We start from the raw sequence: 20843 nt of genomic DNA on the forward strand, positions 1-20843 counted from the left end.
CATACATGTGGATAAGCACCCTAGTAAAAAACTGTGGCCAAGTAATTTTATTTTTGTTAAAATACATTTGCAAGATTAATTTGTATGTTTAGTAAACAAACAAATACTACATATATTGTACCTGAGAAAAATATTGTTGATTTGTTTTCTGATGAATGCTCTTAATCCAAGGAATTTGCCATAAATTCGGTGAAGAACTGTTTTTAGGAAGTCTCGTTCTCGTGGATCTTCACTATCAAAAAGCTCCAACAGCTATTAATAAAGCATTGCTTATTACTTCAATACCCAGTAACTAAATCCTAACTGAAAGAAAAACAACTTTGACCCGAATTCCTCCCGCCACCCTCTAAACTATACCAAAATTAAGCACTGGATTGATTCAGTGACATGTTGTCAAAAATTACTTCACACATAAATGCAGGTCAGGGAAGCTCTCAGTGAATTCATTCTTTATAAACAGCATTACATAAGAAAGAGCAAAAGCATAGATGCTACATCAATCCTTCAGGCAGGTAGGGGAACACACAAAATCTACAGCAAGGAAATGCCTTTAATTGGGATCAACCAAACCTCAATGTTGTATCAATTTTCGGTTGGTTCTAATAAAAGTATTTCTCTATTTTAGAGAACAAGAACAATATTACTGCCATGTAATAAGTTCATAAAACATTTCCTTAAAACTGGTTGTAATTATACCTATCTAAGCCCACCTAAGGGACATGGGTGGCGCTATGGTCTAAACCACTGAGCCTAGGGCTTGCCGATCAGAAGGTCAGTGGTTCGAATCCCTGCGACGGGGTGAGCTCCCGTTGCTCGGTCCCTGCTCCTGCCAGCCTAGCAGTTCGAAAGCATGAAGTGCAAGTAGATAAATAGGTACCGCTCCGGTGGGAAAGTAAACGGCATTTCTGTGCACTGCTTTGGTTCACTAGAAGCGGCTTAATCATGCTGGCCACATGACCCGGAAGCTGTACGCAGGCTCCCTCAGCCAGTAAAGTGAGATGAGCGCCGCAACCCCAGAGTCGGCCACGACTGGACCTAATGGTCAGGGGGCCCTTTACCTTTACCTTTAAGCCCACCTAAGCCTCTGAAATGAGTGAGCACAACCCAGATAGGTTATATAAGCAAATCCTGCTAAAATAAGACTTAGGCATAGTTAAAAAAATTAAAGCACATTATTTCAGTAAGACTCAGGTTTAGGTCAATTTAACCATGAAATGAGCCTCATGTTGCTAAATTAGCTGAAGTGTTCAGTGGCAATGTTAAGTAGTTTTCTCCACCACAGTTTTGTTTCTTGCTCTACACAATGATACATGCAACATTGACTCAAATCCAGAGTTCCCATAAGCAGAATCAGCTGCTCCTGCTTTAAGTCTTTCTCCCTCTGCTTCCTGAAAATCTACTCCAGATAACTGGGGGTCCCTTTAAGACAACTTGCTTTTCTGCCAGCGGAAGCATCAACTAGATTGAAGCTCTCCTGCAAACTAAAGAAGCCTTTCCATTTGTGGAATAGGTTCTTTAGAGTCAACCAATTATCTTCATACAAAATTAGCAAAATTACAAATATTTCAGATGACTATTTACCTGTTGTACAAATTTCTGGTCAATGTGACGTTTTGCGATGCTAGGTTGGAAATCGGGACTTTCTAAAAACCTTAGTAAAAATTCGTACACCAGCTAGGAAAGAGTAAAACAGACACATTTAGAAAATATACCTTTAAATGCAATAAATTAAAAGTAGTAAAAAGCTTATCCACTATGTAAAGGGCCAGCAGTTGTTGTTCCAAATAAAAGTAAATGTGTTGGCTCTTAAAGAGACAGCCCCTCTTTTCCTGATCTACTGTGATATTAGCAGCCAAGTGTAGCCTCTCTCAGGCTTGATGCAGAGGAATGTTTTCCTGATCCCCTTTTAACCATTCTTAAGATACCAGGAGTGCTTCTGAGCACACATGTGCCCAGAAGTTTTGGGCCATATGCTGCCAGCAGGGATATACAGAGTATCCAAGCCAAAGCACAGAAGAATCAGACATGAGATGACAGTTAGGTGCATCCAGGGCAGCAAAGAAATCAAGATAAATGAGAACAGTAGAGACAAATATAGATTTGACAGTAAGGTAATCAATAATTCTGTGAGGGTCAGGTTCAGTTGAGCTCCCTTCCAAATCTACAATTCTATGATTCTACGAACTTAAAGAATGGAAACTGTGGGTTCAGAAAGTGACCGAGAAAAGTCAAAGAAGTAGGAGTAAACCTCAAGTTCAAGGAGTTTGGATGTGAAGGGAAATCAATATTATATAGTTACTTAGGAATAAAAGGTATATATTACATTTCCAAAACTGCTACCCTAGCATACTACAGTGGTACCTCGAGTTACATATGCTTCAGGTTACAGACTCCGCTAACCCAGAAATAGTACCTTGGGTTAAGAACTTTGCTTCAGGAGGAGAACAGAAATCGTGCAGCAGCGGTGCAGTGGCAGCAGCAGGAGGCCTTCAGGTTAAGAACGGACCTCCGGAACGAATTAAGTACTTAACACGAGGTACCACTGTACTAGCATACTGCTGCATGAAATGTTCGAAAACCGAAAATCAAAGGGCTATTGGCAAAGTGAATGGTGAAAATGGAAAAAAGCACCACAGAAGCTGTTGAACTTCCAAGGCATGTTTGAAAACAGAAGCATTCACTTCCAGGTTTTTGGTGTTTGGCTTCCAAAATGTTTGGCAGCCAAGACGTTAAAAAACCGAGGTTCCACTGTACAGAAACAGCATGAATTGGGAATACAAATAGTTATACAAAGGAACTATATACCTGTATATGAGGCCATGAAGCTTCTAACGTAGGTTCATCTTCTTCTGGATCAAAATCTGGATTTTCACTTGGTGGAAGTGTCCTGAAGATATTAGAACCAATCTGGAAGAATATAGATACATTTTAAGCTAATTTAATTGTGCCCAAAGAAGGACACAAATATTTATTTTAATGTATTTATAATTATTTGTTTATTGCATTTAGACATATGACATGCAACAGTTACATAAAATGAGAATTAATTTAAAACAGCATATGCTCAGATAAACATTTCTGACTACATTAACAAGTTGTGTTATGATATAAATTGTTACAGATATGAAATGATGTATAATAGTGTATATGTTTGGATTGTTGACCATTAGTAAAAAGGATTTTGAATCCAAAAAATTTAATTTATAGGAATTTATAGGAAGTAAGGGAGAAAAGGGAAAGTTAAAATATATACTTTATGCATACCAAACTGTAAACTATGGGTTCTGTTCTGCCATATGCCTCATTATTCGTATAATCAACAAAATCACAAAATGCATAAACATTGTTGTGTTTCTTCTGGCCTCTTGCTACTTATAATTTTTGTGTCAGTTTTTCCAATAATGCTGTTTACCAAATTACATTATACCATTGATCCATAGTCAATAATTGTAATGATTTCCATGTCCTGGCGATGGTTGCTCCTACAGTGGTTAATAGATGTGCTATGAATTCTTTATTTCTAATTTGTAACATATCAAGACTATACAAATTAAGTAGAGCTAGTTCTGAAGTCATGGAAACTGTTTGCCTTGTAATTAAAATACTTATGTAAATACATTTTTCCAAAACCTTTCCGTTTTTGGACATTCCCAACACATGCGCTGATATGTTCCTATAATAGGACATCCTCTCCAATGCATGGGAGATCTGTTTGGTTTTAGATTAGTACCAGTCATGTACAATTTTAAGGGTTCTTTCTCTTGTTGCCAATATAGATTTATATGGCAGTTTTACTCCCCACACTGTTCCATGTTTCTTCAGTTTTTAATTTCCAATTCAATAACCAGCACCTTCTGAAATTTCGCTGAGGGCAAAACTGAATCTCTATAATAGATTTATAGAAAAAATGTATTAATCCTTTTGTCATTATATTTTCTTCAATGACTATTTTCTCATATGTCATTGTCTTGTGGCTTCGTTTTTAACCTGGGAGTTTGTTAAAAAGGACCTTAATTGGTAAGTTAATAGCTATGGTATTTCCATAGTTCCCAACTGAATTTGCATCTCTTTGATGGTAAGTGGTCATCCATCTTTGTAAAAATCTTTCAGTTAATGCAGGTCCCCCGCCCCTTTCTGCACATTATATTAATAAAGGAACAAGAAGTAGACACTGGAATCAAGGTCGGGGCAAAAATGTCCCAGTGGAAAACTTATAACAAGAGATTGGTGGAACGTAAGTAGGGATGGAAAGCGGGATAAAGGACAAGTCCAGGGGAGGAGGCTAGTAATGAAAAGGGTGTCGAAGCTCCTGTAGCAACAGTCCCATCCAGTATACTCTGAAGTATCCTCTGGAAGATGGGAAGTGGTAGATAAACATAGTGACTATAGCATCAAAAATTGACACTTGAAATAAGTGTGTGTCAAGAAATTTGTAATAATGAACAGCTAACTGGAGTAAGAGACGCAGGTGGCGCTGTGGGTTAAACCACAGAGCCTAGGACTTGCCGATCAGAAGGTCGGCGGTTTGAATCCCTGCAACGGGGTGAGCTCCCGTTGCTCGGTCCCTGCTCCTGCCAACCTAGCAGTTCGAAAGCACCTCAAAGTGCAAGTAGATAAATAGGTACCGCTCCGGCGGAAAGGTAAACGGCATTTCCATGTGCTGCTCTGGTTCGCCAGAAGCGGCTTTGTCATGCTGGCCACATGACCCGGAAGCTGTATCCCGGCTCTCTTGGCCAATAAAGTGAGATGAGCGCCACAACCCCAGAGTCGGTCATGACTGAGCCTAATGGTCAGGGGTCCCTTTACCTTTTTAACTGGAGTAAAGGGCAGGGAACAGAAGATATTAAAGATGCATTTTGCTACTTCCATGTGTCTGTGAAGCCCCAGTGACCACTTCTGTCCAGTGATCATACTTCTACTTCTCCTGGTTTTGAAACCTGAAACAAATGCTGCCTGCATGCTCTCTAAACATTAGTTAGAAAGGAGACTATTTGAGATGCTTCTCTTCATAGACTGTGGGGCTGATATTTAGCATATTGTCTACAGGGGAAAAGACAAATAGTGATCAAGAAAAGTGGTAGGTTATGTTGGCATGGATTACTGGTTTGAATCCAGCACTTCAAATCAAGTTCTGTTCAACAGTGGGCACAGATCCAGACAATCAGATTATTCTCTTGACTTAGGCATGGTATTTACACACATTCAGTCTCCTTATCTGCTCAAGATTTTGATAAAGAATTCTCATGCTGCCAGTTTCACATTTTCTTCTTATACTGGAATGCCAGGAGCAAAAACCTTCTAGTTTCTGTTCCAAAACCTTAATAAATCTATGGCTTACGTGGGCAACTTTCAAATTTCACAGAGGTTTCAAGTGTATAAAGTTTAGCTGCATGTTATATTAAATAAATGTAAATGTTATTCACATGTATAATAAGGGTTAAGCACTTTCAAGGTGAATTTGACAGATGGTGCTAAAAAGAAGCTGATTAATTTACAGCTGAGAAACAAAGGACAATATGAAGAACTATTGTTTTAATGGAATACATTCACGGCTGCTGTGAAGGCACAACATGCCTCTGCTTTACAATTTAAAATAATAAATTCCCAGACCTCTCACGGAAATTGTTGTAAAAAGCATCTTTGAAGATAAGGAATGAAAGGTCAAATGTAGAACTACAATTTCAGGAAAATATCTGTTCAGAAAGAGAATCTTACATGTTATTTGTCTGGGGGCATTAGGAATGCAAGTATCGGTTTCGCCTGCCCTAGAAATTTATTGTTGGCTTACTGCTGGATATGCTCCTACCACTGTAGGAGTCTCACTTGGCCATTACTGGCTTTATCTCTGGAACATCCAAGGAAAGCACTAGTAGGGACAGGAGCACAGTTCAGACATCACGCTAGATTAAATGCCATGGACTGACAAGAGTGAGCACCTCAAGGATTCGCATGCCACTTATACCTCTGTCCCCCTTTAATGACAACTATGATTGTATTTATTGCCTACCTAATCTACATCTAGACAGCATCTTAAAAAGCAGAGACATCACCTTGCGAACAAAGGTCCGTATAGTTAAAGCTATGGTTTTCCCAGTAGTGATGTATGGAAGTGAGAGCTGGACCATAAAGAAGGCTGATTGCCGAAGAATTGATGCTTTTGAATTCTGGTGCTGGAGGAGACTCTTGAGAGTCCCATGGACTGCAAGAAGATCAAACCTATCCATTCTTAAGGAAATCAGCCCTGAGTGCTCCCTGGAAGGACAGATCCTGAAGCTGAGACTCCAATACTTTGGCCACCTCATGAGAAGAGAAGACTCCCTGGAAAAGACCCTGATGTTGGGAAAGATGGAGGGCACAAAGAGAAGGGGACAACAGAGGACGAGATGGTTGGATAGTGTTCTCGAAGCTACCAGCATGAGTTTGACTAAACTGTGGGAGGCAGTGGAAGACAGAAGTGCCTGACGTGCTCTGGTCCATGGGGTCACAAAGAGTCGGACACAACTAAACGACTAAACAACAACAATCTACATCTTTGCATTTTCCTTATTCTCCCCCCCCCCCTTTTTTTCTCATTTTCTTTATTCTAAGTACTTGTCAGGTAAGGAAAAGAGGTCAAAGACATTTGGCAGCCACAATCTTTTCTGAGCTATCACTCAGCCAGAAATACATATAATGTCATGGCAACTTGTCCTACCTGGTGCTGCTACTGAATGGCAGATCAGTGCATAAGACCAGTCTCATGAAGCAACTGACATGGTGTGTATTACTGAAGCCTTGGTGGGCAAAATGAGCAGGCCTGACCTGACTCAGTGGTGTCCTCTCCCCTCGCATCAGCATAGGCTGGAAGGTCAATGTTGGTGGTGGGGGAGTCACCATCATCCACAGAAATACTATATTTGCTTAGGAATTTGAGTTGAGGCTTTGCACCTTGTGATAGGCCAGTGAGAGAGAGAAAGAGTCCTATTGGTTCAGGGTGGAAAATATCCAACCCATGGGCTACGCCAGGCCCCAAATTTGGCCTTCAATGATGTTTCCCCCAAACAACACACTCCTACAGTACATCTGTTGTCATATAGTTGTTTAATTGTTATCCATCTTGTTTATAATATTTTAGAAACTGCTCTGTGATTATTTTGTAATGAAGAGAGATCTAGGAGTGTTATTAATAAATATATATCTGAACTGGAGTAGTCATAAATGCTACTAACCATAATTTGAACTCAAGCCAGATTTTAACATGGAGATCCTTGTTTTGATCTCTCTTAATTTTGAAAAAGTGAAGTTAAACTGCGGCTTAGCAGTTACTATGGTGATGCAAGTTCAGGTGTCATGGTAAACCATGGCTAAGTGGAAGGGAAACATCCAAGGGGCTAGAACAACAAAGGGAACCCATGAGGCTGTCGGACATTCCAAATATCAGACCATGGTAGCTGCTCACCATAATGTTTACAGGCCACTGTAAAAAGTTGTGAAAAGTGACTTCTAATTTCCTTTACAAAAATAGTTAGGTATTTCCAAGAGATATTCCTCGTGCATGAATTATGGATGAGTTGTGTCTTTCATGTATGTATGGACAAAAAGCGCTGAGGAGCAGCAGCAGTTTTATTCCCACTTAATGAAAGGATCTTACAAATGAAATTACGTGGAAGTAGAATAAAGCTGTTCTCCACAGCTAACCCTGGTGTGCCCAATGTAAATGGATGAGTTGCGAGAAGAAAGATGAATGGAACAATGCTGTGCATCATAAACTATTTTGTGGATGCAACTCCACATATTGATGGCAATAGTTATTTACAATTAAGTGTAGTCAATGGTGAAATTCCAACCCAAGGTGGTAGGTCCTGGACTCCACAGATGAATCAACCGTAATCAACCATAATCAAGACTAGGACAATGTGCCACAAGCACAAAACAATAACTAGAAGTGTTCTGCAGTTTACTACTTTGTTTTAAAGCACAATTACTAGATGGAAGAACTGCACTTTTTAAAATCTCAAGTTATCTAGCCACTGTTATGCCAGTTACAAAAAGGGATTAGTTCTGTTTTTTTAATTTGTGAAGGAGCTGCTTTGCTCTAAAAATGTAATAGGCCTTTTACATATTTTGCAGGTCTTCACTGAATACATATTAATAATCTAACATTGCACTGCATTATAGATCTTTAACTGTGTATGCTGTGAACACACACACACAAACACACCCACCCACCCACCCACCCACCAAGGAGCTGGGACCAGTCCTGCTATAATCTGAATACCTGTCCAGAGGGGTAGCTGTGTCGGTCTGCTGCAACACACACAATAGCTTAAGGCACCTTAAAGACTAACAGATTTACTGTAGGAAAAGCTTTAAGTCTGCTGAAGCAAAAACAACAGCTGGGGCACCTTAAAGACTAAAAGATTTATTATAGAACAAGCTTTAAACCTTCAAGGTGTCACAAGGGTGTTTAAGTTTATTTAACCTAGCAAGAGTATCTAATTCAAAGGCCAGGGTTGAACACATGGGAAACTAATTTGGTTTTCAGTCATTTCTAGAATTAATGAGATTCTAATCATAGTATATGCACTATGAAATTGCATATACTCAAATGTTACCAAAACGTTTTCTAAAAAAGTATTAACATGAAACAAAAAGTTTTGGTCCACAACTGTACATTTCAGATTGGTATTACATTGATGTATTCTCATGAGAAAAGGAAACGTGCATGGCTATTATATTTGAGAAGGCTAGCCATTAAAAAAAGGACCCCTGGATTGTTAAGTCCAGTCAAAGGCAACTATGAGGTGCAGCACTCATCTCGCTTTCAGGCTGAGGGAGCCAGGATTTGTCCACAAGCTATTTAAGGGTACGCTCTACCTCCAATGTTGGAGGCAGAAATGCTTCTGAATGACAGTTGCTGGAAACCATGGAAGGGGAAAGTGCTCGTGCTCATTTTCTGCATATTTCCCACAGGAATCTATCTGGTTGGCCACTGGGCTGATCCAGCAGGCTAATCTTACGTTCTTACGAGATATCCTGAAAAACCTTATACCAAAATTGATTTCATTTATTTTTACAAGATTTTTGAAATCTGGATTACTGTTTAAGCACAAGTAATCTTTGATCATCTTAATTATGTTTTTACTTGGTAAACAAAGCTTTTTCCAGGATTCCTGGTCAGCATCATCCATACTCCTAGTGAGCAACATTGTAGTTTGCCCACTTTTCCACCACTGTATTTTATGGCTGTCTTCAGCTGTTATACTTGAACATTTGTTTTCCAGGAACACAGTCAAATATGAATTTGTAGATGATAATGCCAGAGTTACTAAAGATAGAGCAACTGATGATGTGGACTCTAATCCATGAAAGTTTATGCCATGGTGAATTTGTTACTGTTCAAGATGCCAAAGCACTTTCTTTTTTTGCTGCAACAGGCTAACTGTGCTACCCATCTGGAAACTGAAGACAAAGATTAAACTTGTAAATTTATATAAACAATTGGTGCAATCCACAGCCAATAAAATCAACAACAGATTTACCATTAACTTCAATAACCACAAGCAAGATTTCAACAATACATTTACAAGCATTAACAAAAAAAGTTGTGAAGTGTCAGATCCTAATTGACATGTTTAATATAAAATATTGTTGGACTCTAAATATTCCTCCCTAAAAGGAAATAAAAGCTGACCATTGCTTGATAATATTAAATTTAAGATAGTTAACCAATATGTGCACTTTTGTGTGCCACTTCTATTCCTTCAACTATGCTGAGGCTAAGGTTGTGGTGTACATACTTCTTTTTACTCTGCATTCAGTGCTCTCCGACTGCTGGTTTGTGAAGATGTGTACACACAACCTTAGCCAAATTCCTCATCTGTCCTGTCATTTCTTGAGAAATTCTGCATTTTGTTGCATTTGCCCCCAAACCAGCTTTGATCCAATATGAAAATGCAAGACACAAGAAGACACCCAGGCTCCTTCTCCAGCCATTGGTGTGGAGAGAAAGCAGGTGACTTGAAAACACATCCAACTACTGATGAACACTGTGGAAATGCAATCTGAAATGCAGTTGGGAGGGGGTTTAAGCTGTTAATGTGTGCACAGCCTAAGTAACTTTATAGGTGTGACCAACATGCTACAAAGTCCACAGAAAATCTCATATTAAGTAGAAAAAGGGACAAACATTTTTGCAAATCGTTAGAAGCCAATATTGGGGAGCTCAGTGGGCAGCCATACATTTATATTATACATATGCAACCACCCTAGCACTCTAATTCTTGCTATTTCTTCCCTACCCTATGCTGTTTTCTTGATTCTTCACCCTCTGCTCTTTCTCTAATCTTCCTTCTGAACCTTCTCCATCATCTTAGTTTTCCCCCTTCCCATTCTCCTTTCCTTCTGCTTCCAACATTATTGCAGTTCCTTTTTCTACTCCTTTGTCACTTTCAACCCAACTAATTCTCTTCACTTCTTTCCCTCCCTTCCTCACCCGTTCTTTCTTGCAGTTTTGCTCCTCCTCATGATGAATAAGGAACAAGTGCACATTCAAAAATCAAGCAAACATTTTTTACGCCAGCATTTGTTCCTTTGCACTGTCTGTTTTGCACTAACAAGTGCAGAGTCAATGTGATGTCAGGAGAAGGAGCTGCAAACTAAATTGCTGTTGTTGGAGGGAGAGAAATGACTGTTGAAAGCTACAATTTCTTCTGAGACACAATTCTATGTATAGGAAGAGACTGAGTATGAAATTGCTGGAAGAAAATTGAGGTACAAAAGTAGCTGGAGCAAAAGCAATCTATTGACCAAGCTGTGAACTTTTCCTGCTTCAGCTGCAACTGGAAACATAGGAAGAGGTTTAGCAACTTTCTCTTGGCCTCTTACGGCTTAGGGAGACATGAACAGCCCTAGTCTGGCTCACATACACCTTTACCTCTCCCACTCCTGTGCGGCCAGAAGCAGTAGAAGTTTCTGCTTCTGTGCTTGCTGAATAGAAGCTTTTTGTACAGACTGCATAAACAAACTGTAGTAATGTAAAATATGGTTAGCTTCAAACAAGAGAACTCAATCTGTAGTTTTTGAAGCTGTCTTATCTGAAAGTAACCACAATTAAAATTAACCACAGTTCTAGGTCTAGCTAACACAGGAAGCTGTGGTAAAGCAAAAGCTCCCAAACTACTCCTCCTGGGTGTGGTGCCCGTATCTCACTTAACCATAGTTTAGTGTGACATCCAAATGCAGCCATTGTTCTCTCCAGCTATAACCTTTGAGCTTTAATCCATCATTCTGCAGTAAAAGAGGGACAAACAATGAACCCATTCCTACATCCTTGTCACCTAGGAGTCTATGGTTGTCATGCAACTAAATGTAACCAATTTTAATCCATTACAATTTAACAGCAAGTTAACAGGTAGTGTCAGCAAAAATTTTGTTCTGCTATAGAAAAATTAATACAGAACACAGACTATATTTAGCAAAAAATATTGGGTGTCATTTTTAAATGTGTCCAAGAAGAGTATACTTCAGGTGTTTTACTTACCATTTTCACTATATCAGAATATGCTGATTCAACTAACACACCACGATGTGTTGAAACATATTCCACCAATTCATTCAGTGTTGCTCTTTTAATTTCTTTGCTTCTCAAGTCAGAGACAGAGTCCATGAAATCAAACAATACACAACACTGCTGTAGCTTCTGACAGAAGAGGTCTTGCTGTTCATTTGAGGTGGCATCTATAAAGGAAAAAGGCTGCAGAATTAGAATTTAAATTCCTGTAAAATTATAGAAATCAATATAACTTCCATCTCAACAGCAACAAACTAACACCAAGCAGGAAATATCAAATCCAATGTTCTATTAGCAGACATATAATTGTTACCTTATGTATGGAGTCCCTTCTTTCTCCCATCGGTAATGCAGAATATATGTGTTCAGCTGCACTAGCTGAGCTGTAACATATTAATATGTTTAATTTTTTCTAATTCTGATATGGTCCTCTTTCTATGATCCTGAGGAAAATTGTATTCCCAGGCTCTAGGAAAGGCTCTTAGGTTTGCTACAAAGTCAGCCAGTGCAAATTCCCCATGCATTTAGTGAGCAAGGGTTCTTTCTTGAGGAGAAATGCAGAACCAGCATTGTGCTGGCTAGAGAAGTGGTTCTCAAACTATTTTCTCTGGGCCCCACTTGCAGAATAACAATTTTCTCATGCCACGCTGATTTTTTATTAATAAGAAATACATCTTCCGGGTCAGCGCCATTGGTGAATGGCGGAGTTCCTCCGACCGGAGGAACGGGCTCCGTGAAAACTGGGTCTTCCCGCCGCGGCGAAGGTGGGGACCCGCTAGAAATCCCAGGCGGAGGAAGCCTGGGAACGTGGGGTTCGGCAGGGCACCAGAAGCGCCCCCCCTACTCGCGGGGAATCCCATCTAGGGGCTCTGGAGCGAAGTGGGGTGAGAAGCGCGGTGCTACGAACTGACTGCTACTTTCACGGAGTGAAGCCGCACAGCCATTGCCAGAGAGCGCTGACTTTTTCCTGTGGACAATTGGACTTAAAACAAGTACCCGTGAGTAGAAACGGAAAATTGGATCAAGAAATTGTTTTAATTTGGTAACGAAGCGGGAAGGTGTAAACAGGAAGTCCACCTTCCGTTTCTTTGTATATAGACTAAAGCAAAAATTTTGCAAGCTAAAGCCGGGAAGCTGTCAAAAAAGGACTAAATTTCCTTCATTTAGAACCACTGAAACCCCCGTTGGAAGCAGGAGAAAAAGGGGGGGGACTCTGTTTAACTCTAGCAGGAGAGGGAGTGAAGAAGGATAAGTTTCCATCGTCTCTAACCTGGGAACGGGGTGTCAGAGACAGAAACTGGTGCTGAGGTTCATTGACGGTGAACGCAACACTTTGACAGATAGCCAGTGAAGAGAAACAAGTTGATTCTAATGTTGCCTTTTGCATCTTAAAGAAACAAAATATCTGAAAAACGTTTGAAATATCTGAAAAGTGAAAGTAACATTTCCTTTGTCTTTAAAAAAAAAAATGGCTACAAGTGGATTGTATCCTCTAGAGGGAGCTTGCTAAATTGTTGTTGCAGCATATTTGAGACCCAACATCTGTGAGATTAAGACTGTGGGAACAGACTTTTTTCGACCTTGAATAAAGATGAGCTGGGAGAAAGACTGGCTGCTTGCTCTATGCAAGACAAATACTCTGCTGGAACAGATGCATGAAAAGATGGATTTGATGAATGAGAAATTGGATTTGACTGCTGTGGTTAATAACATTGATACAGAAATCATCCAAGAATCAACCTATCAATCCGTACCGACTGGGCAAGCGCAGTTGACAACGGAGGAGGATGCAGCTGCACCTCAAATAGTTCAAATGGAGAGACCCGAGGTCCTACAGGAGCATAAGTCACTGTTATCGAAGATTGAAGCTGGAGTGGGCCAAGGGGAGTCTGGAGATGAGGAGACTTCTAGCTTTGGAGAGACTCTGAAATTTGATTTTAAATTCATTTTGGATTACATCGAGGACTGTGGGGAGTGGGACTGTGGGGAATGGGTGAGCTGGATGAAGGGCGATGGAGATAATTTTGGGCTGGAATCCCCCAGAGACCTACTCCTCAATGAGAAAGGAAAGAAACTAAGACAGAGACCAATAAGAGACAAGGAAAAGGGCAAGCACAAACAAGATGAAGAAGAATTGCAGAAGGGACATGGAAGAGATTTAAGGGCCTCGGACATAAGGCTTCCAGGTTGATGGACTAGACGGAATGGACAATAAGGACAATAAGGACCGACATGACCCGAGACCAGGAAGAAGAGACGCTGGATGATGATTGGAAGAGAATTTATAATGGAAACTTTTTTATTTTAGAATTAGCTAATGAATATTAGGGAAAATGTGGGAATGAAACTATACGACTCTAGCAGAAATGATATTAGGAGTTATGAATATTTGAAATTTAAGATTTAAGTTTTAAGGCACTTAGGGTAAGATAAGGTTAAATAAATTAAGGTAATCTGAATAATAGAATATGGGGAAAGATGGTAAGGATTTGTTGAGTTAATTATTAGGTTAAATTGTTAAGATAAATTTTATAATAAAAATTGAGAAAGATGGAAAGAATTTGCTGAAAAAATTATTAAATTAGAATACAAAAACGGAGGTGTGAGGAGGTCAATGAAACAAGCAAATGGAAATAATGGATACGCAATTTGGGATTTGTGTTTTTTTTCTCTTTTTTCTCTTTTTTACATTTTGTGCTTTTCTCTTTTTTATTGTCTTCTTTTTCTTTTTTCTGTTTTTGTATTGTAGTGTTGTCTGTTATTTTTTATTTTTCTTGTAATCTTGAAATTATCAATAAATATTATTTTTTTAAAAAAAAGATAATAAATACATTGGAAAACAAAATGGAAGTACTCCTAGCAATGCTTGATTTGTAACACAGAACACAACTATGATCATGGGATATCCAGAAAGTATAAAACAATGCAGCTACATATTCTGCAAATAAAAATATTAGTTTGATACTATACTATACTATGCTATGCTGTGCTGAAATATTTAAATATTTCTCTGATTGTCCTTGAATCTTCTGGCCACATTTGTCATCCTCTCCAGAGCCAGTGTGGTGTAGTGGTTAAGAGTGGTAGACTCGTAATCTGGGGAACCGGGTTTGCGTCTCCGCTCCTCCACATGCAGCTGCTGGGTGACCTTGGGCCAGTCACGCTTCTTTGAAGTCTCTCAGCCCCACTCACCTCACAGAGTGTTTGTTGTGGGGGAGGAAGGGAAAGGAGAATGTTAGCCGCTTTGAGACTCCTTCGGGTAGTGATAAAGCAGGATATCAAATTCAAACTCTTCTTCTTCCTGTCACATCAGTGTGGTTTACCACACCCTTTGAGAACCACTGGGCTAGAGTAATGAAATTAGGCTGGAGAAACCCAGTCAAAATTCCCGCCTAGCCATAAAATTAACTGGGCAATTTGGGACAGTCACACCCTCTCAGTTTAACCTACAAACAAGATTAAACTGAATCTGAGTACGTATCACATGCAAAGTTTCAAAAATGTCATACTGCATGACATGCTGCTATGCATTCTCAACTAATTTTACTAGTAATGTGCCATTAAAACTTCAAACTGTCCTATGCAGAGAAATTACCCTTTCAGTTTATCATCAATTTACATTTTTACAGTTCTTACACAAACAAAAAATCAACACGGGATTGAATACAGCTGCTAAAATACTGCTGCTAAAAAATAATACTGCTGCTAAAAAATATCACAGGGGCAATCATTTTGCAGTTATCTTCCAAAACACTCATAACATGTTTACATATCTATATCACCACACTTTAAGGAAATTATGAGAGGGGAACTTGTACAAATGTGTCATGAGCTCATCACAAGTTGTAGTACAGTGAGCAATAACTGCCAACAGTCTTTATTGTTAAAATCTGGATCACCATAAAGAACTTTAAAACCAGCATTCAAAACTCCCATTGTTCTCAGCACATTTTGCGATGGGGAATTTCATTAGTGCGAGCAGTTTCTGAGCTCTGGGAGCAGTACTGTGCCTAAGATTTCAGAATAAGTGCACCGAGACATTCCGTTGTTGTGCCCGTAACCTAGGTTTAAGGTGTCATTTAGCTCCTAGCTTTCATATCTCAGTTTCTAACACTAGTTAAAACACCTATCACCATGCTGAGGAGAACCAATTCAAGTAAAGCACTCCATGAGGTAAAAAATTCTTATGAGGAGGGCCCCAATTCCCATCCCTGGCTATAGTCTACCCCTCCCTCCCAAGCAACATAATATAAATTTTCAGTGAGTTCACCAATACAGTTGTAGCTTGGTTTTCAAACAGCTTAGTCCTCGAAAGTTTTGACTCCTAAACGCCGCAAACCCGGAAGTGACTGTTCCGGTTTGCAAACTATTTTTGGAAGCCAAATGTCTGACAGGGCTCCCGCAGCTTCCAATTGACTGCAGGAGCTTTGTAAGTCGAATGGACTTCCAGAACGGATTCCGTTTTACTTCCTAGGTACGACTGTACTAACAAGCAGCTTTTCAAGGAGAACAACGTACAAAGACATCTATATATTAAATAAATTGGTATACAGTTAATTTCAAGCCTTTTTTTACACTCCTCCTCCTAGTTTGTGCTGTAAAGTAAACAGTCACAATGGCACAGAGAGGGTGGGTGCCAATCAGTGCATTTGTGTGGTCCCTCCTTGGCTTCTATTCATCAAGCTTCTATTCTTTTTATAATACGTACTAGAAAAGTAGTAGAACCTGAGTAGGCATATATGAAAACTTATGACATGTAATAAAAGTCAGCAGGGGCTGCCTGGAGCCCTGTCTAAATTCATATTTCCAATGTTTTTCTACCAGTACAGATCTGCAAGGTTAGATGTTTCCCTCAAGGAAGAGGATGCAGAGGACAAAGCAATATCAAATCCCGAGTTTCATGTAGTCATTTTGCTTTATTTAATGAACTGATTTATAGCCCACCCTTTATCTGAGGGTCCTAGGGTGGAACCAGAAACACTAAAATGAAAAGAAATAAACATTACAATAAAATTAAAAAACATAAAACCAAATGCAATGCAAATATTCAAATACAAATTTAACATTTGTCAAACTGAGCATTGAGACAGCAAGATGATTCCTATGGCATAGTAAGTCAAACATTGGCTTAGTGAGACCGTGCAAAAATGTCAGGTCCCAGAGAGGAGCTGGCAGCTACTTCTCTTCAGTCCTCTGAACTAAGCTAAGGTTTGGCTCAAGCCCAGTCTTCCAATGAGGCAAGGTGAGGTGGTCACCTCAGGCAGCAAGTCTGGGCCTAAGGAGTAAAAAAGGACCAGAAAGAAAAAAAGTGGGTGCCAACTCGTTTCCAGAAACCTACATATTCATTAAGTCTCATTAAATCATGGTTTGCTTGAACGCTTTGTGTGAACTAGGTCAATAAGAGAAATGTCTCAGTCATTAAAATAGTAACCAAACCAAATCTGATTGCCTACTGTGCTTATTTCTTCCTCTAGCTTACATAGCAGCAATCTGTTTAGCTTTCAGTGTTGTTTTTTTAATAAGGGTTCTAAAGGAGATGCAGTAATTTTTCTTTAAAATTTAAAGTCCATCATGTGCCATATCATAATAAACCCCATGAAGGTCTGAAGACGATGGTAATTTTAGTTTTGAAATATCCCAATTCTGGGCTGAGCTTTTAAGGTTATTGTGTAGTCTGGCAAGGCCAACATTGACACTTTTTAAAATTTCAAACCCTCAAAAATGGGATGAGATAAAAAAATGTAAAACTGAGATCTGGGACCTTCTCTTACACTACTTTTAGGACACTGAAAATGGAAGCAATATAAAATGGTAAAGTAAAATCCCTAGATCACTTGACATGGCATGGCCTTCATACAGCAGCCGGGGCACTATTTTGTTCTCAACACATCCAAAGTGATCAAAAGCTTAACTTTAACAATATATGCAAGTACATGCCCCACCAACATTATGCTGCAAGTAGAAATTCAACAACTACTTTTACACTCCTATGAAAACACTGCCACATTCTCTCAAAACGGGGGGAAGGTTTCAAAGATGGAAAACACATTTCCAAATATGGCTCCCAAGTTGTTAACAGTGGTCAGCAAGGAGTCAATACTGGCTCAGAGAAAAATGTTTAACAACAAACAAACAAACAACAACAATGGGTGGCTTCCAACATATGTAAAAACATAATAATACATTAAACATAAAAATACTTCCCTATATAGTGCTGTCTTCAGATATCTTCTAAAGGTGATATACAGTAGTTACTCATCTCCCTGACATCTGATGGAAGGGCATTTCACAGGGTGGGTGCCACTACCAAGAAGGCACATAAAAACAAGCCCTATTTATCAGCGTCCAGAACTCAAACCACAACGCCTTTTTCTTCAGCCCCTCCAGTAAACCTTCATTCTACAGTGGTACCTCTGGTTACGCACTTAATTCGTTCCGGAGGTCCGTTCTTAACCTGAAACTGTTCTTAACCTGAAGACCACTTTAGCTAATGGGGCCTCCCACTGCCACCGCGCAATTTCTGTTCTCATCCTGAAGCAAAGTTCTTAACCCGAGGTAATATTTCTGGGTTAGCGGAGTCTGTAACCTGAAGTGTATGTAACCTGAAGCGTATGTAACCCGAGGTACCACTGTATTTTATTCTCAAGTCAATTTCTCTAGAATCCAGGCAAGTTCATATATTTCTCCCAACCTATCCTAAAACCCTCTCCAGCAACACATAAAAAGATAGAGAATTTGTGAAGCAGTTAATTTTCCTTGACATACTGCAGATATTGCCTGCAGGAGTACAATGTGAGGAACTCATTTTCTTCTACTAGCACAACACAAGAAAAACATATAAAACACTCAGAGGACAGCTATTAGCATACTTCCATATCCTATGTAAAGTATCCTCCAAGGATAGCCAGAAAAAATGGAGAAGCACTGAGGTACAAGCAGAGAGGAGCTATTTGCAAATTCACAGGCTTTACCCAACTTCAACTTCATGCAAGAATAGGAAGCTATTACATCTTTCTACCAAAGCACTATGATAAACATTGTGATAGCATACATAAGAGGATATATGCTTTTACTGATGATAATTGTGAAGGGAACTACCACTAGTATGGTGCACTGTTACTTTAAAAGAAAAGCAGGAAATGCTTACAAACACAGGTGAAAACACTTAACTAACCAAGTTATATATGCCTGGTAGTGTTGCACTAGGAGTGTATACTTAGCTTTTCTACTTTAGAATTCATACTAATAAATGTGAGTTCTTAGGACAGACTTAAATGTAAGAATCTCTGAATAAATCTAGTCTGCACGTATTTTTTTTAAAATCACTGGCTAAAAACAAAGCCTTTTTTCTTTTCTGTGCTCAAATATGCATGATTTTTCCCTGCTAAGATATTAATGTGTGTCTCTTATAACTGAACATCTTCTGCAGATTCAATATGTATCTTCTGAGCATTCAATTTCTTGAGATTGCAACTGCACAGAACATGTTTCTTAAGCCACTGAAATGGAGTTGATTTGCCTCTAAACAACTTTTAATTAAATAACACATTAAGTTATCCCTACCAATCTTGTGCTGCCCTGAGTTTACCTAAATGTCTATTTAAAAATCTACTTTGATTGATCTGTGTCTTGTCTGCTCCTGCCATCCCTGCAATAGTCTGGTTGTTTAGGTATGCAGTTAGACAGATCTAAAGACATCCAAATCTTCCATAAGAACATTTTAAAATGTAAATTCAGACAAAAAAGCTAAGTGTACACTCCTAGAGCAGGGCTACCAGGAATACACAACTTGGCTCTTTAAACACATTCAGCTGGACTGGCAATCATTTCCAACATTTCTGTTAAAGGAACAATATACATCTCTGTGTACTGCACTTAGCTCTCACCTGTGACTCCTCAAAGCTGCCAAAAGTGACAGCGGCCATACCCCTCACCTGTGGCTCCTTGAAGCTGTCAACAGTGGTAGTGGACACACCCTGGGGAAACTGCTTTGACTGGCTGGCCAAACCAGGTGAGGTAGCTGATGGGTCTCAAAACTTCAATGACTTAGGATCCAGCAGATTGAGCAAATGAGACCAAGAATGGGTCCAACAGTCAAGAAAGCGGTTTCTGCACTTGCTGTAGAGGGAAGTGAGGGGCAGATGGGGCTTGTCAACCTGGGAAGGCAACCCATCTAAGAGAAGGGAAACGCTGATCCTAAACCCCTGCTGCCTCACAGGATATCGTTGGGAGAACAAAAGGCTAAGGGGTAAACCGTACACAAATCCAGAGTAAACTCCTGAAGACACCTGGATGGCACTTTGTACGCCTCTTTCTGGCAACTCCTGCAACCAAGCTGGTGCCAAACATATTGCTCTGCTTTCCTCTGGACCACATCAGAGAGGCCAAACCCCTGACTGAAATGCTCTAGAAAATCAGAACACCTGGATCTGGTATGCTTATGTCATTAATTCATTTAGGGTACAAACTTATGGCCCCTGTGAAAATATTCTAGGGGGTCATAGGATTGTAGCTCTCCATCTCTGCCTACAGAGTAGGAAGCCTAATCATGGATGCCTCTTTTTTGTAGCCATGGAAACCAGTGGGAAGGGAGGGGAAAAGCTACTGATGGAAAGCAGAGCAGGTGGAACTAAAATGCCACACCCCTTTTATCCTGCTGATTCAAGGCCAGGAAGGCTTTTGATTTGGTTCTTTGTCTGTCTTTGATTCCCCCCCCCCACTAACCAGGTGGGGATTGGTGTATTGCGCTCATTAGTATCAGTCACCCCTTAGGTAATTGAAGGTTTATAAAAAATATACTAACTTTTGGAAATGTGGTAGGAATTCTTTTTTACACAGTTGGTGGCATTTGGGGCAAGAAATCTTTTATAATGAAGGAGGTTATACCACAAGTTATACTTTTAGATATAGTACCTATATATATATATAGATAGATATAGTACGTACATACATACATACATACATACATTTATTTGGACTGTGTAGTATCAAGGACTGCAGGCTAACCTTAGCATGTAATTGACCTGTGATGCTAACTGGAATTCAATTATAGCAGAAACACTGGACAAGCATTTGAATGGTCTGCAAGTGGGAAAGACAATAAAATTGGAATAACCTTCTCAGTATATACCGTATTTTTTGCTCTATAAGACTCACTTTTTCCCTCCTAAAAAGTAAGGGGAAATGTGTGTGCGTCTTATGGGGCGAATGCAGGCTGCACAGCCATCACAGAAGCCAGAACAGCAAGAGGGATTGCTGCTTTCACTGCGCAGCGATCCCTCTTGCTGTTCTG

At 39.6% G+C, this 20843-nt stretch overlaps 1 protein-coding gene across 1 annotated transcript in view; it reads right to left on the reverse strand.

Moving 5' to 3' along the window:
- Positions 1–20843, reverse strand: part of PPP2R5A (protein phosphatase 2 regulatory subunit B'alpha) — a 45695-nt gene that overhangs the window by 11532 nt on the left and 13320 nt on the right. The window contains exons 2-5 of the mRNA XM_081000580.1: positions 11522–11718; positions 2806–2907; positions 1582–1674; positions 122–252 (exon numbers count right to left, since the gene is read on the reverse strand). Coding sequence (XP_080856706.1) covers positions 122–252; positions 1582–1674; positions 2806–2907; positions 11522–11718 — 523 coding nt within the window. The remainder of the gene's footprint in view (positions 1–121; positions 253–1581; positions 1675–2805; positions 2908–11521; positions 11719–20843) is intronic.

This window comes from Podarcis pityusensis (genome assembly GCF_964106645.2).
Source record: "Podarcis pityusensis genome assembly, chromosome: 3".
Lineage (NCBI taxonomy): Eukaryota > Metazoa > Chordata > Lepidosauria > Squamata > Lacertidae > Podarcis > Podarcis pityusensis.